At 46.1% G+C, this 12,240-nt stretch overlaps 1 protein-coding gene across 9 annotated transcripts in view; it reads left to right on the top strand.

Annotated features, from left to right (window-relative positions):
- The window catches only part of MPRIP (myosin phosphatase Rho interacting protein), a 127,869-nt gene that overhangs the window by 21,907 nt on the left and 93,722 nt on the right, over positions 1 to 12,240 (top strand). For 8 of the 9 annotated variants that reach the window (XM_082374483.1, XM_082374482.1, XM_082374477.1 and 5 more), the window contains exon 2: positions 11,825 to 11,902. The exons of the other annotated variant lie outside the window; for it this stretch is intronic. In XM_082374483.1, the coding sequence (XP_082230609.1) occupies positions 11,825 to 11,902 (78 nt within the window). The remainder of the gene's footprint in view (positions 1 to 11,824; positions 11,903 to 12,240) is intronic. 9 annotated transcript variants of the gene reach the window in all.

Here is a 12,240-nt window from a genome sequence, read left to right as displayed (position 1 = left end):
GGGGAAAGGGGCTGAAGAACCTCGCCATGGTCAAGTCCACAGGCCTCAGAGAAGGTGTATGCGTGTGTGCCTGTGGCCTCAGGAGAAGCTGGTGGAAAGGCCAGTGGAGCTCATGCAGCACAGCTGAGGGCCATGCAGGGCCGCCTTGCCTGGGCATGACCCCTCTGGACTGCAGAGGCTTTTGTGGCTGGAGCCTCTGTGCTCTGGGGCTGCGATGGGTCCCCTTCCAGGGGTAAACGCTCGTATGTGGGTGCAGGGAGTATTCTGAAGTAACAGGGGGTTTTTTTGTTTGAATTTTATTGTATTTTTTATACAGTAGGTTCTTATTAGTTATCTGTTTTATACATATTAGCATACATATGTCAATCCCAGTCTCCCAATTCATCCCCCCAACACTTTCCTTCCTTGGTGTCCATACGTTTGTTCTCTACATCTGTGTCACAATTTCTGCCTTGCAGACTGGTTCATCTGTACCATTTTTCTAGATTCCCCATATATGTGTTAATATACGATATTTGTTTCTCTCTTTCAGACTTACTTCACTCTGTATGACAGTCTCTAGGTCCATCCACGTCTTTATGAATGACCCAATTTCGTTCCTTTTTATGGCTGAGTAATATTCCATTGTATATATATACCACATCTTTATCCATTCGTCTGTCAATGGGCATTTAGGTTGCTTCCATGACCTGGCTACTGTAAATAGTGCTGCAATGAACATTGGGGTGCATGTGTCTTTTTGAATTACAATTTTCTCTGGATATATGCCCAGTAGTGGGATTGCTGGGTCATGTGGTAATTCTATTTTTAGTTTTTTAAGGAACCTCCATACTCTTCTCCGTAGTGGCTGTATCAATTTACATTCCCACCAACAGTGCAAGAGGGTTCCCTTTTCTTCACACCCTCTCCAGCATTTGTTGTTTGTAGATTTTTTTTTTAAATATATATATATTTTTTTGTTTTATTTATTTATTTTTGGCTGCATTGGATCTTCATTGCGGTACATGGGCTTCTCAGTGCAGTGGCTTCTCTTGTTGCAGGGCATGGGCTGTAGGCACACGGACTTCAGTAGTTGTGGCGCATGGACTTCAGTAGTTGTGGCTCGCGGGCTCTAGAGCACAGGCTCAGTAGTTGTGGCGCACAGGCTTACTTGCTCCGCGGCATGTGGGATCTTCCCGGACCAGGGCTCGAACCCGTGTCCCCTACATTGGCAGGAGGATTCTTAACCACTGGGCCACCAGGGAAGCCCTGTAGATTTTTTTTTAATTAAACTTTTTATTTTGAGATAATTGTAGTTTTGTGGGCAGTTTTAAGATAAAATCCAGAGAGATCCTGTGTACTCTTTCCCCAGTTTTCCCCCAGTGGTAACATCTTGTAAAATTATAGCACAGTGTCACGGTCAGCAGGATCTCGACATCCCTGCAGTCAAGATGCAGGGCACTTGCATCCCCGCAGGGTCCCTCACAACCACACGTCCTGCACCTCCCACCCCTGTTGCCTCCTTAACTCCTGGCAGCCGCAAATCTGTTCTCCATTTCTAGAAATTCCACATTTCAAGAATGTCATGTCCGTGGAATCATACATCATGTAACCTTTCAGGATTGACTTTTTTCACTCATCCTAATTCTCTGGAGATTCATCCAGGTTGTGTGTATCACCAGTTGTTTCCTTTTTATTGCTTACTAGTATTCTGTGGTGTACCCGGCTTAACCACTCATTCGCTGAAGGACATCTGCATTGCTTCCAGGGTTTTTTTTGGCCTTTACAGATAAAGCTGCAGTAGCCACTCATGTACAGTTTTCGTGTGAGTGTAAGCTTTTATTTCTCTGGAATAAATGCCCAGGAATGAGGTTCCTGGATTATGTTGTAGTTGCATGTTTAGTTTTTAAAGAACCTGCTAAACTGTTTTTCAGAGTGGCTGTACCATTTTAAATTCCCTCCAACAACATACGAGTTTCTCCACATCCTTGTCAGCATTTGGTGTTGTCACCATTTTTAATTTTAGTCATTCTGATAGGTGTGTAGTAGTATCTCATGTGTGTTTTTTTTTTAAATAAATTTATTTATTTTTGACTGCGTTGGGTCTTTGTTGCTGCGCGCAGGCCTTCTCTAGTTGTGGCGAGCGGAGGCTACTCTTCGTTGAGGTACGCAGGCAGAGCACGGGCTCTAGGCGTGCGGGCTCAGTAGTTGTAGCTCGTGAGCTCTAGAGCGCAGGCTCAGTAGTTGAGGTGCACGGGCTTAGTTGCTCTGTGGCATGTGGGATTTTCCTGGACCAGGGCTTGAACCCGTGTCCCCTGCATTGGCAGGCGGATTCTTAACCACTGCGCCACCAGGGAAGTCCCTCTCATGTGGTTTTAATTTGCATTTCCCTAATAGCTAATGATGTTGAACATCTTTTCATGTATTTATTTGCCATATGTGTATCTTCTGTGAAATATCTTTTCATGTCTTTTGCCCATGTTCTAATTGGGTTGTTTGGTTTTTTTTATTATTGAGTTTTGAGAGGTCTTTATATATTCTAGATACTAGTCCTTTGTTAGATATGTGGTTTGCAAACATTTTATCCCACTCTTATTTTTTCACCCTCCTAGTAGGGCCTTTTGTAAAACAAATATTTTAAATTTTAATGTGGTCCAATTTGCCAATTTAAGTGTGTGTTCCATTTTGAGTTAATTTTTGTGTAAGATTGAGCTTTATTTCTTTTTTGCCTATGGATGTCCAGTTGCTACAGTACCGTTTGTTGAAAGACTGTCACTCCTCCCCTGAATTTTTTAGCACCTTCGTTTTTGTTTTTGGTGGGGGTGCCTCGCTGTGCAGCACGTGGGATCTCAGTTCCTCAACCAGGGATCAAACCTGTGCCCCTGCAGTGGACGCATGGAGTCTCTTTTTTAAAAAAAAATATTTATTTTTTTATTTGGTTGCACCAGGTCTTAGTTGTGGCATGCGGGATCTAGTTCTCTGACCAGGGATCGAACCTGGGCCCCCTGCATTGGGAGTGCGGAGTCTTAACCACTAGACCACCAGGGAAGTCCCTTTTAGCACCTTTGCTCAAAGTTAAATTGGACACATTTGTGTGGGTCTATTTCTGGGTTTTCCACTCTGTTCCATTAATCTGTGTGTCTAACTTTCCATTAATGCCACAGCCTTGATTACTGTGGATATATAATAAATCTTATAATCAGGTAGATGGATTCCTCCCTCTTTCTTCTTCTTTTTAATTAAAAATAGTTCCTTTGCCTTTCCATATAAATTTTAGAATAATCTTGTCTATATCTGCAAAAAAGTCTTCGTGAGCTTTTGTTAGTAATTGAATTAAGCTTATGTATCAATTTGGGGAGAATTGACAGTTTAGAATCTTCCAGTCTGTGAACACAATATGTCTCTCCCATTTATTTAGGTCTTCTTTGATTTTTCATCAGCATTGTGTAGTTTTCAGCATGCAAGTCCCGTACATGCTTTGTTAGATTTACACCTAAGTATTTCATTTTTTTTAAACAATTGCAAGTGGTATTTAATTTTTAATTTTGGCGTCCACATATTCATTGCTAATACATAGAAATACAGTTGATTTTCATATACCGATCTTACATACTATAACCTGTTGAACTCACTAGTTCTAAGAGTTCTTTTTTTAAAATAGATTCCTTGTGATTTTCTACATAGACAGTTGTGTCATCTGTAAATACTTTATTACTTCTTCCCAATCTGTGTATCTTTTATTTCCTTTCCTTGCCTCATTGCACTGGCTAGATATTCTAGCACTGTGTGGAATAAGAGTTCTGAGAATGGACAACATTGCCTAGTTTCTGATCTTAGAGGGGAAGCATTTAGTCTTTCACCATTAGGTATAATGTCAGCCCTAGGTTTTTTGTAGATGCTGTCTGTCAGTTGAGGAAGTTCCCTTCCATTTCTACTTTTCTGAGAGGTTTTGTTGTTCTTGTTTTTTAAATGAATGGGTGTTGAATTTTGTCAAATGCTTTTTCTTTTTTTTTTCAAATGCTTTTTCTGCATTAATTGATGTGACCACAGAGTTTTTCTTCTTCAGCCTGTTATTATGGTGGATAACACTGATTGATTTTTAAATAGTAAACCAGCCTTGCATCCCTGGAATAAACCCCACTTGGTCATGGTATATAATTCTTTAAATATATTGCGGACTTCTGTTTGCTAATTCTTTGTTGTTCTTTTTTGTCCTCTTTTTTGGTACCGTGTCTGATTGTGATATCTAGTTAATACTGTCTTCATAAAATGAATTGGGAAGTGTTTCTTACTTTTTCTTTTTCTGGAAAAGACTGTGTAGAATTGGTGTTAATTCTTCTTTAGACATTTGGTAGAATTCTCCAATAAAACCCTCTGAGCCTGGAGATTTCTTTTTTGGGGAATTTTAAAATTACATACTTAGTTTCTTTAATAGTTATAGGGTCATTCAAATTGTCTATGTTTTTTGAGAAGTTGGTCCGTTTCATCTAAGTTATCAAGTTAAAATTTGTGGAATTGTTTGTAATAGTCCTTCGTTATCTTTTTTTTTTTAAATAAATTTACTTATTTACTTATTTATTTTTGGCTGCATTGGGTCTTCATTGCTACACGAGGGCTTTCTCTAGTTGGGGCAAGTGGGTGCTACTCTTCGTTGCAGTGCGCAGGCTTCTCACTGTGGTGGCTTCTCTCGTTGCAGAGCACGGGCTCTAGGCATGTGGACTTCAGTAGTTGTGGCACATGGGCTCAGTAGTTGTGGCTCACGGGTTCTCGAGCGCAGGCTCAGTAGTTGTGGCGCATGGGCTTAGTTGCTCTGTGGTATGTGGGATCTTCCCGGACCAGGGCTCGAACCCGTGTCCCCTGCATTGGCAGGCGGATTCTTAACCACTGTGCCACCAGGGAAACCCCTCTTTGATTTTTATTTCTCTTCCTGCTTGATCTTTTTGGGTTTTTTTAGAATTTCATTTTTTTTTTACGATAAATTTCAAGATTTATCTACGGTGATTTTTTCAGTATAGATTTTTTTTTTAGTGGCTGTTCTAGGAGTTTCATTGTATATACATAACTTACCACGGTCTGTTGGTGGTATCATTTTACCAGTGCAAGTAAAGGGAGTACCTCCCTTTATCTCCTTTTACCATTCCCTATGTGAGTGTCTTAAATATTTCCTCTACATGATTCAGAACTACATTAGATAGTGTTATAATTTTTGCTTTGTTCATCAAGCATAATCTAGAAAACTCAAGGAAAGCCTGGTTACAGGTAGTTTTGCTTACTGTGTTTCCTGCTTCCTTTATGATGATCCAGGTTTCCTCCTTTTATCATTTCCTTTCTGTTTAAAGAACTTCCTGTAACCGTTTTTTAAGTGTAGGTCTGCTAACTATTTCTCTTAGTTTTCCTTCGTCTGAGAATGTCTTGATTTCCCTTTTGTTCCTGAAAAGATATTTTTTATTGGTTACAGGATTCTGGGTTGACAGTTGTTTTCTTTTAGCACCTGGAAGGTATTGTGCTACTTCCCTCTGGCCTTCATGGTTTAGTCCAGATCATTATATTTGGTTTCTCCTATCCAAACCCTGTTGTTTTTCTCTGGCTACTTTCAAGATTTTTTCTTGGGCTTTAGTTTTCAGAAATTTAATTTTAATGTGTCTTGGTGTGGATTTTTTTGGATTTACCCTTTGGAGTTCACTCAGCTTCTTGAATTTATAGGTTACCATTCTTGCCAAGTTTGGGAAGTTTTCAGTATTCTCTCTCTGAGTGTATTTCTACCCTACCCTTCTCTCCTTCCAGGACTCTGATGACACAAATGTTAGATCTTTTGTTATAGTCCCACAGGTCCCTGAGACTCTGTTCTTCTCTTATTTATTTTTTTCAGTCTGTTTTCTCTCTGTTATTTGATTGGGTAATTTCTGTGCTTTTGTCTTCCAGCTCACTGATTCATTCCATGGTTCCCGTCATTCTGCTGTTGAGCCCATCCATTGAACTTTTAATTTCAGTTATTGTATTTTTCAGTTTCAGAATTTCCGTCTGGCTCTTATAGCTTCTGTTTCTTTGCTCAGGCTATCTGTGTTTTTTGTTTATTCCAAGCATGTTCATAATTTCTTGTTGAACCATTTAGCATGGCTGTTTTAAATCTTCATCGGATAATTGTGACATGCCTGTCACCTCGGTGTTGGCATCTGTCTTCGTTCATTCAGTTTGCAACCTTCCTGGTTCTTGGTATCGTGGTGATTTTTCAGTTGAAGCCTGGACATTTCTGTGTCACGTTAGCTGACTCTGGGTTGTGTTTGACCCTTCCTTCTCTTGCGGTCGGCTTTTTCCAACGCTGCTGCAGCGGGGGAAGCAGGGCTGCTGCCTTTTACTTTTAGGTGGAGGTAGAAGTCTGGCTCCTCACTTGGGCCCCATTGATACTTGAGGCAGGAGACCCCTTGTTACTGCCGTAGGGTGTGGGGTTCAGCTCCCCAGCTGTCCTCCTCTGACATTGCCCCAGGAGGGAGAGGGAGGAGACCTGTTACTGCTGGGTGGGGCTGAAAGTCCCAGCTCCCTGCCTAACTGCCTGACACCTCCCTGGTAGGGGTGCTGGGGCGCCTCTTAGCCGGCAAGGGGGGAAGTCTGGCTTCTGCTGGTGGGGGTGAGGGTGTGGCTGTGTCTGTTCTTTGGTGTCCGGCTGGAGTAGGACGGTTATTGTCTAAGAGTTCTCTGTTTTGCTAAGTTGTTCTTCCCCAGTTCTTTGGCCAGAGAGGGACTTTACTTGGGCTTCTGATTTTTGGTCTGCGCCCTTTGGCACTTCCAGGTTGCCCCTCCTCCAGACTCCAGTCTGGGACAGTGAGGCAAAAAGAAACCCGGGGCGCACACCTCTGTGTGGTTCCTCGGGTCCAGAGGTTCCCGGCCCCTCTGCCTTCTACTCTCCACCTTTTCGAGTCTTCTTAGGTTTGTCTTATATACAGCGTCCAGGGTTTTATTTGTACTTAGTGGGAGGCATAGGGAACATTACATCTACCCCATCTTGAAGCAGAAATTTCCAGTGACCATTTTCAGAAGGGCTTTGGGCTGAGGAGAATGCCCAGGCCACCAGCAGCCTCTTCCCAGAGATCAGCCGGAAGCGTAGCCTCTGGTTTATTGGGTTTGCGGGGCATGGCTGAGTTTAATCGGAAGGGAAGAGGCTCAGCGGGTGCTCTCAGCTGGTGACTTTTGCACAGGTCTGGTGCTTCTTCCCAGGTGGCCTGCCTGAAACCGAACTCAATCCCATCTTTTGGGTCCTCAGTGTTGACAAGAGTTACCTGCTTCTCCTTTCCCCACCGCCCCCTTAAAGTAAAACCCCAGCTACCCAGCCAGAAAACAGCAGCAGAACTACGTACCATTAAGAGTTTCTAGAGCCCACTTCCTGTGCCAGCCGCCTTTGGGGTTGCCACAGTTCGTACGTCAGGTTATTGGGGGGCTCCCAGGAAGAGGGTGCCTTCGGGCCTGTCGGAGGCCCCGCCCCGCCCCAGAAGAGATGAGGCAAGAGAGGGAGGAATGCTGCCCTCCAAAACCTCTGTCTGCTTGTGAGCCTGTCCCATGGGGACAGAGGCTGTGGCGGGTGTTTCTGGACTCCCTGGCATGGCTGGGTCTGCTGTTGCCATTTTTAGACAGTCTGAGAAATAGTGGGAGCAGCAGCACCTCTGGGGCGCCCTTCCATGCCTGTGGGGTTACCTGAGAGAGCGGGGTGTCCTGGTGTGTGGCTCTCCAGGCCTGTGGACGGGGTTCCAGGCGCCGATGAGTTGGAGGAGGGTGGCAGCCGAGCCGCTCTGCACTGGTGGACGGACCCCTGCCTCTGTCTTCACTGTAGCTGTGCCCGTGCCAGCGAGTCCTCTCCGCCCCAGGCCGCCCTCCTCCTCACAGGTTGTTTGTTCCCTGTTTGCTTGCTTGCTTGGATGGCAGTGCAGGGTGGCAGGTACCTTCCTGCCCCCTGACGACCCTAGCGTTGCGCACGGGACATCTGGAGGCTCTCGTTGTCACCCAGCTGTGGACGCCAAGTCTGCCCTGTTAGCCCTTTGCCCCACTCCCGGCCCCAGCAGACCTGAGCTGCTGCCTTGTGCTTCCCTCTGGACGCTGTCTAGCTTGTTCTAGCTCGCTTCCTACAAACCAGGGGACCACCTCGTTGTCCTTGGAAACTTTTGTCCCTGTCTCTTTGACTGAAGTTTCCCCAATCTGGCTGGGCGGGGGGGGGGGGGTGGGGGGCGCAGAGCACAGAGTCACTTGAAAACTTACGTAGTGAATCCCTGCCCCCCCCCAACCCTCCCCCTCCCCCCCCCTCCCCTAGACTTGGCTTTCTTAGCTTAGACTTGACTTTTCTTGGCTTTGGGAGAAGGACTCATTAGTTTACATTTCCTGTGGACTGTGAACCCATGAAGGTAGGAGCAGTTTCTTATTTATCTCTGCTTCCCCACTGCCTTACATAGGCCTTTGTAAGTGTTTTTTTTAAACAGCTTTATTGAGATAATTCTTCACATACCATATACAATTGACCTATTTAAAGTGTACAATTTGATGGTTTTAGTATACTCCCAGAGATGTGCAACTATCATCACAATCAATTTTAGAATGCTTTCATCATCCCCAAAAGAAACCCTGTAGCTGTCACTCCCCACAATCCTTCCATCCCCTCTGCCCTGGGCACCCCCCCGTCTGCCTTCTGTCACTATGGATTTGCCTTGGTAAATGCTCTTGTGGAACGTTACCCACTTCCCAGGCTGCTAGAGCACTTGTTTCTTGCCCTGTGCCCTCTACTGGCCCAGCCTTCCCACCTTTTAGGACGACCTGCCCACCTGAGATGGGTCCCCTTTGGGGTGACCCGTATATGGAAGTCATGGCCAAGTGAGGTGGATGCTGGCAGGCTCCCCGAGTAGATGTTGGTTGAGTGAATAACGGTGCTGATTTCGGGCCAGGTTCTGAGGGACTTGTGCCAGTCGCAGGTCTCCCACTGCCCCTTTTGAGGAAAGGACAGGTAGGTGTAGCTGATAACGTGAAGTCTCCCCAAAGCCCTGCAGCCAGAAACGAGGAGGGTGATGTGCGATCAAAGCCAGACAGAAATGGAGGAGACACGGCCTTGGGGTCTAGCCTCCTGATTTTACAGGTCAGGGAACTGCAGGCCCAGCGGCCATGTGGGGGAGTCACCTGGCCGGGGTACACACGGGGTCGTCCCCCAGCACTGACCTCTCCATCCTGTGTGCAGAGAGAGGCCAAGTGTGCTCGCATGCCTGGGGGATGGCTGGGTGCCGCTGGTGTTTGCTGAGAAAACAGACCTCTGTTCTCTTTGCTTCTGCTTTCCCAGGCAGCGTGTCATTCCACACACCCCATGGTCCTCCTGAGCCGTGTCCCTCTAACTCTCGGTCCCCTGCCAGCAACCCACTCCCCGGTTGCTTTCTTTTTTTTTTTTAATGTTTTTTCCTGCCTATAGACATTAATATATCTTTTTTAAAAAATAAATTTGTTTATTTATTTATTTATTTATGGCTGTGTTGGGTCTTCATTGCTGCGTGTGGGCTTTCTCTAGTCGCAGCGTGCGGGGGCTACCCTTTGCAGTGTGCAGGCTTCTCACTGCTGTGGCTTTTCTTTGTTGTGGAGCACGGGCTCTAGGCGTGTGGGCTTCAGTAGTTGTGGCATGTGGGCTCAGTAGTTGTGGCGCACGGGCTTAGCTGCTCCGCGGCATGCGTGATCTTCCCGGACCAGGGCTCGAACCCGTGTCCCCTGTGCTGGCAGGCGGATTCTTAACCGCTGCGCCACCAGGGAAGTCCCCCCATGTTTCATCAATGCCAGTCTCGCTTCTTTCCTTCAGCCCACTCCATACCCCTTGCCCGAAGCCCTTCTTTCTGTTCACAGGGAAAAGCCAGTGCTTCCCCTGGGGGCCTGAGGACCCTGCAGAAGCCAAGAAAAGAGGCTCACCCCCCCCCCATGCTCTGTGACCTCTGGCAAGTGACCTTCCCTCTGTGAGTCACAGACTACACAGCTTTTCAAAATGAGGTGGTGTGACAGGGCCTCCCAATTTGGAAATGTTGAATAAAAAGCATGCTAAGAGGACCCCTAGGGCTTACCCGGAAATAGTCTGTGTGTGTAAATAGCAGGCAGAGGGTTTGGGCTTTAATTTGTGTTGCTGCCCTCCAAAGGACAGTGGACACACTGGCCTGGTTGTGCCTTTCCCAGCCCTTTCTCAGGAGCTGGGTATGGCTAAAAAAAGGGAGGTGGAGTCTGAGTGTCTGTCTTTATCTTTTAGCTCCTGTTGAACTCCTACTGCCAGTGTCTGGGGGGGGGGGGCGGAGGGACGCTTTGGATATAAAAAATATAAAAATAGCCAGCATTTCTTAAGTACTTTTAGGCCACACGCTGTGCTCAGGTTTTTTTTTTTTTTTTCTCATGCAATTTTTGAGATAATTCATATACCATAAAATTCACTCTTTTAAAAAATATATTTATTTATTTCTTTACTTACTTGCTTATTTTGGCTGCTCCGGGTCTTAGTTGCAGCACGTGGACTCCTAGTTGTGGCATGCATGCGAGATCTAGTTCCCTGACCAGGGATGGAACCTGGCCCCCCTGCATTGGGAGTGCGGAGTCTTACCCACTGGACCACCAGGGAAGTCCCAAAATTCACTCGTTTAAAGCATACGATTTAGTAATTTTTAGCATACTCACAAGTTCATGCAACTGACTCCACTGTCTAATTCGAGAACATTTTCATCACCCCCAAAGAAACCCCATACCTGTTAGCAGCCACTCCCCATTTCCTGCTCCCTCCACATCCTGGCTACCACTCATCTGCTTTCTGCTTCTATGGATTTCCTTATTTTGGACCTTTCCTATAACTGGAATCATGCAGTTTGTGGTCTTTTGTGTCTGTCTTCTTTCACTTAAAGCATAACGTCTTTTAAGTGAAAGGTTCAACAATGTTGTAGCGTGTCAGTACTTCATGCCTTTTTATTTCTGAATGACATTACATTGTTTGGATGGACCACATTTTCTTTATCCATTCATCTGCTATGGACATTGGGGTTGTTTCTACCTTCCGGCTATTGTGTATAGTGCTGCTCTGAACGGCACATGTCCAAGTTTTTGCTTGAGCACCTGCTTCCAGTTTTCTTGGGGTTGTATATACCTAGGAGTGGAATTCTGGGTCATAGGGATATCTAAGTTTAACCTTTTGAGGAACTGCCAGACTCTTTTCCCCAGTGGCCGCACTGTTTTGCATTCCTGTGCTGGGCTGTGTTTTACTTGGATTGTCTCTTCAGTCCTCACATAAGATTCATGAGGTGTAGATATAATTATCATCACTCTCACCTTTCAAACGGGAAGATAGAAACTCGAAGGGTTTTCAGCCCAAGGTCATACAACCAGCGAGTTGATGATTCTTTGGCCAGTGCTAATGATGATCGCTAAAGCAGTGTCTCTGCTCCCAGGCCCTGTTCTGTACCATCAGGATGAGGGGCTTTGACTGTGCTGGTCACATGATATCCCTAGTGCCTGCACATATTGGCACTCGCATGGTTATGAAGAAAATGCCATTTTCCCCTGATCCTGGTGGCTTGATCAGAAACTTGAGGGGAGGTATCTGTTTCCTAGGAGTTCCTGTATTCTCCGGTGTTTCAGACTCCTGCTGGGTTGGCATTCTCCTCCCCACACCAGATGCTGCAGACCTGCCAGGAGGCTCTCCGACATCTCTCTTGGCAGCTTGGCCTGGGGCTGGGGAATGGGATGCACGGAGCGTGTGGAGCAGAGGGGGATTCTTCTTCCAGCGAGCGCTTGTCAGCTTGTCATTCACTTGACCGCTGAAACTGTCCAAGGCCACTGATGACCTGCTCTCCTTTTTCTCCTCCAGGCAAAACCCATTTATGGTGGCTGGCTGCTCCTGGCTCCAGATGGGACTGACTTTGATAACCCAGTGCACCGGTCTCGGGTAAGGGCATCAGAGTGAATTCTTGGGGTGGAGAATTCACCAAGAGAGGGGCCCACCTAAGGCAGACTGACCGAGTGGAGGACGGAGGTGGGGGGTTGAATGGTGGATCCTGGGATGGCGGATCAGCAGGGAACCCCTACCTATTTGGTGAACTTGCAGGTCCCAGTAGTTATGCCTGGCCCTCCATTCAAAAGAGATGCACTCGCATGGTGCTACCTGTTTTGTGGGTCAGCTTGACTCTAGAAACAGTTAAATGGAAAAGACCGAAGGGCAGTTCAGCAGACATTTGCATTATGCTAATTAGGCTCCGAGTTCTTTCAGGGCCAAAGTTCTGCTTC

This window comes from Balaenoptera borealis (assembly GCF_965194805.1).
Source record: "Balaenoptera borealis genome assembly, chromosome: 20".
Lineage (NCBI taxonomy): Eukaryota > Metazoa > Chordata > Mammalia > Artiodactyla > Balaenopteridae > Balaenoptera > Balaenoptera borealis.
This window is presented reverse-complemented; position numbering and strand designations above follow the sequence as displayed.